The sequence below is a fragment of the Leptonychotes weddellii genome, unplaced genomic scaffold (assembly GCF_054177405.1).
Source record: "Leptonychotes weddellii isolate Sample4059 unplaced genomic scaffold, ASM5417740v2 HiC_scaffold_13353, whole genome shotgun sequence".
Taxonomy (NCBI): Eukaryota; Metazoa; Chordata; class Mammalia; order Carnivora; family Phocidae; genus Leptonychotes; species Leptonychotes weddellii.
Window position 1 is genome coordinate 1 of NW_027713173.1, and position 4,533 is coordinate 4,533.

General features: G+C 40.7%; 1 protein-coding gene across 1 annotated transcript; it reads right to left on the reverse strand.

The window, feature by feature from the left end:
• Nucleotides 1-1,567: 1,567 nt before the first annotated feature.
• On the reverse strand, nucleotides 1,568-2,542 carry LOC102742966 (olfactory receptor 6Z7-like). The gene has a single exon (XM_006732788.1). The coding sequence runs from the start codon at nucleotides 2,540-2,542 to the stop codon at nucleotides 1,568-1,570; it is 975 nt and encodes a 324-aa protein (XP_006732851.1).
• Between the last annotated feature and the right edge of the window lie 1,991 nt (nucleotides 2,543-4,533).

Consider the following 4,533-nt stretch of genomic DNA (forward strand, 5'->3'; position numbering starts at 1 on the left):
CAAACAATGAATCATGGAACACTACATCAAAAACTAATGTACTGTATGGTGATTAACATAATAATAAAAAATAAACAAAATAAAATGCAATGAAATAAGTCAGAGAAGGTCAAATACCATATGATTTTACTCATATGTGGAATTTAAGAAACAAAAGAAACAAGCAAAGGGGGAAAAAAAACTAGAGAAAGAGGGGGCAAACCAAGAAATAGACTCTTAACTCTAGAGAACACACTGATGGTTACCAGACGGGAGGTGGGCAGTGGAGGGGGGAAATAGGTGATGGGGATGAAGGAGTGCCCTTGTCATGATGAGCACTGGGTGATGTATGGAATTGTTGAATTGCTATATTGCACACCTGAAACTCATATTACATTGTACGTTAACTAACCGGAATTTGAATAAAAACTTAAAAAAATTCAAAAATAAAAACCAAGAATAAAAAAAAAATACAAGCTTATTGCTAAATATTCAAATACATAAAATGGAAAATATGGGTCTCCTGTGGTCTCACGTTGGTATATACCCTTTCTGATTCCTTTCTAGGTATGTGCTAACTTGAGTAACTATTGTAATTAGTGTCTTTATCATTACTGTTTCACAAAATGTTGACATAATTCATGTACTGCTTCTTTCATCTTTAACTCAACAACAGACCACCTCCCCACCACAGTTTCTAGTAGATATCAGTGGTCTAGTTTAATCTCTTCAACGGATGTGTGTTATTTCATAGTGTGGATACAATGTAATATATTTAAATAATATCCTGTTGATGGGCACTTGAGTTATTTCCAATAATTTGTAATATATAATGTTTATTCCATATCTCACAATTTTTCAATAAACATTCTTGTACATATGTTTTGAATGATAGTATTTTTCATAATATTTTTCAGGAGGCATGGAGTAAACTGCTATCTTCGGATTAAATTTACTAGAGAGGCTGAACATTTTTTTTGGTAGACCATCAGTCATATTTTTCCTTCAATAACCTTCCTGTTGGGGCGCCTGGGTGGCTCAGTTGGTTAAGCGACTGCCTTCGGCTCAGGTCATGATCCTGGAGTCCCGGGATCAAGTCCCGCATCGGGCTCCCTGCTCGGCGGGGAGTCTGCTTCTCCCTCTGACCCTCCTCCTTCTCATGCTCTCTGTCTCTCATTCTCTCTCTCTCAAATAAATAAATAAAATCTTTAAAAAAAAAATAACCTTCCTGTTCATGACCATTTTTCTTTTGTTTTTCTCTTAGAGTACTCCTATTTTTTTCTCATTTATTTTAAGAACATCATACATTTTGTTGCAAATATTTTCCTCCAGGTTTCTCTTTGCCTTTGAGTTTGTGTCTATGAGTTTGGCTGTGATAGTTTTATTTTTTTTTTAAGTTTTTATTCAAAATCCAGTATAGTTAACATGCAGTGTAATGTTAGTTTCAGGTGTACAATAGAGTGATTCAACACTTCCATACATCACCTGGTGCTCATCGTGACAAGTGCACTCCTTCATCCCCATCACCTTCTTAACCCATCCCCCCACCCACCTCCCCTCTGGTGACCGTCAGTTTGTTCTCTTAAAATCAGGAGTGGGCAAGGTCGGTTCTCGTTGAAGAGACCCAGCGTGAGTGGAAAGTTTTCTGCAGCACCGTGTGGACCTCCCTGTTCCGTAGGCAGTAGATGATGGGACTGCACATGGGGGTGACCACCGTGTAGATGACTGACAGCACTTTGTTGAGGTCTGTGGAGTTGATGTGGCTGGGGCGGGAATACATGAAGAGGACCACTGCGTAGAAGATGCCCACCACCACCAGGTGGGAGGTGCAGGTGGAGAGGGCTTTGTGGCGGGTGGCAGCTGATGGCATGTGAAGCACAGTTCTCCCGATGGCCACATAGGAGGCCAGAGCAACGAGTAATGACCCACAGAAGATGATGATGGCAGAGATGAAGTCCACCAGCTCGGTCAGGGCCATGTGAGTGCAGGACAGGTTGAGCAGAGGGGAGATGTCACAGAAGAAGTGGTTGAGGACTTTGGGGCCACAGTAGGACAGGCTGGCGATGCATGCTGTTTTGATCACCGAGACCAGCAGCCCCCCAAGCCATGAAGTCATGGCCAAACCCAGGCAGACCTGGGGCCTCATGAGCAGTGGGTAGTGGAGTGGGCGGCAGATGGCCACGTAGCGGTCATAGGCCATGGAGGCCAGGAGGGTGCACTTGGTACTAATGAGAGCTATGAATAAAAAAAGCTGAATTATGCAGGCAGTGAAAGACACATGGCATGGACTGGACCTCAGCCCCAAGAGCAGGCTGGGTATGGTCACAGACATGTAACACATCTCTAGGCAGCTGAGGTTGCCCAGGAAGAAGTACATGGGCTTGTGGAGCTCGCTGTGACTGCAGACAAGGTAGATGATGAGCGTGTTCTCCAGGAGGGACAGCAGGTAGAGGGTCAGGAAGATGGCAAATAGGCCAATCCTTATGCCTTGCCTGGCGGACAAGCCCAGTAGGATAAACTCCTGGGTTCTGGACATATTGGCCAATTCCAGAGACCTCTCCATCTAAGTGGAGAAAGAAAGAAGTTAGCGGAGACCATGATCCAGGCAGGAGTAAATGGTAAAAGAGGAAGCATCGGGGCTCTGAGAGCCAATGTACGTGCCGTAGGCTGACTGTTGTCAGGAGGACTGGTGAGCTGCAAAGTTGCAAAACCGGAATCGAAAATCTTCCACCTGTACTTAGCAAATCTGTGATCTTCGGCAAGACATTTATGAGCCTCAGTTATCTTTTCTGTAAAATGGAGGTGAGAGCGATGATCGTTCTTTCTTTTCTTTTTATGACTTTAAGTGGTCTTTTCTAGGTTGGATTTATTCCTTCCTTCCTTCCTTTCTTCTTGAAAAGTTTCCCAGATCTAAATAGTTGTCTGCACTATTCTAAATAAAGGAAGAATCACAATTCCTTTATTCTGAGATGTATACCTCTTTTAACTGATGATTGAATTTCTGGAGGAAATTTGCCATTGCTTATTAGAGAAAAGTACCATCAATAATGGTTTTTCTAAGAAACACCAATGAGTAATTTCCTTCGTGAGTATTTCTAAAAACGACCCCTTCAAGAAAGATAACACATTCTTTTTTTAAGGAAAGAAAATATATGTCTTAACATCACTTATGTGCCCTTACATTGTACTGCACTTTTTAAACACATGGAGATCAATTAATGCTCACAACCCTAGAAAAATAGCATGGTTTTATCCATTCCTACACAACTATACTGAGGCCCATAGGCAGTGAGTAACTTGTCCAAAAGGACAGAGTTACAGAAGTAGGGGTCCTTTGCCTCTGTCATTAACTCAGGATTCAGTGTGATTCTTAGGTGACTGGCATGCAGAAAATATGCTATTTGGATTTATTTCTGACTTATCATTTATCATATATATAAAATAGTAACTATTTATTGAGTATATACTATGCACAAGGTGCCTGAAATCCAACAGTGAACAAAACCAATGGTTGTGAACTTTTAAAATTTATATTCTTGGTATTGATGAATAGAGGAAGCAAACAAAAGGATAAATATAGAAATAAATCTTAATGGGTAAATGCTAAGGAGAAAGCAAAACAGGATAGCTGCAATGTCTGGAGGAATGAGCTGAATATTGAGCTGATGGAAGGACATTTGAGGCAGAACAGGAAAAAGCAAGTGCAAAAACCTTAAGTCAGGAAGGGGTTTAGCATCACCAAGGACAGTAAAAGCCAGTGTGGCTGAAGAAGGGAGAAGTGAGAGGGAAAGAAATTCATTTTCTTTCCACTAAGCGTTGAGCAAAATCTGTTTCCCTGGAGCTCCATCTCCACCCCAATGTATTCTAAATCTCTGCGGTGTTGTAGTCTGAGTTAAACATCCCAGTGAAAAAAATTAAGTCTCAGACACAGTAACAGGATGGGATAAAGCCCAGAAACACGTTCACACATGTATACAAACTTGCTTATGACATAACTTGTATTGAAGATAAGCAGGAAGAAGATGGGTCTTTCAATAAATGGTTTTGGGGTGACTAGTTATTTGTGTAGGAAAATAAAAAGAAATCGAAGCCATACATCACACCACATGATGTAAATCAATTTCAGGTGAACGAAAAACATAAAGGTGAAGTGCAAATCTCTGAAATTGTAGAACACAAAATAAAAGTATATTTTTATGGCCTTGGTGGCATAGAAAACTATAAGAGTATAGGAAAAGAATTCAACACTTGGCTGCTTTAAAATGTAAAAATCTAATCACCCAAAGAAAATCTGATCACTACAAAAAAATTAAAAGTCACAAACTGGAAAAATATTCCTGCAATACGTAAGAGTGACAAGGGATCCCTAGGTAGGATCTACAAAGAAATTGGTCAATTAATATGCAAAATAGTCTCTTCCATAGAAAATTGGGGAGGGGCACCTAGGTGGATCAGTTCATTAGGTATCCCACTCTTGATTTTGGCTCAGGACATGATCTCAGGGTCATGAGATTGAGCCCTACATTAGTCTCCCCAGGAGCATGGAGACTGCTT

What these genes read in the sequence shown, in the direction of transcription:
- LOC102742966 (XM_006732788.1), bottom strand. Translation starts at nt 2,542, where the DNA reads ATGGAGAGGTCTCTGGAATTGGCCAATATGTCCAGAACCCAGGAGTTT.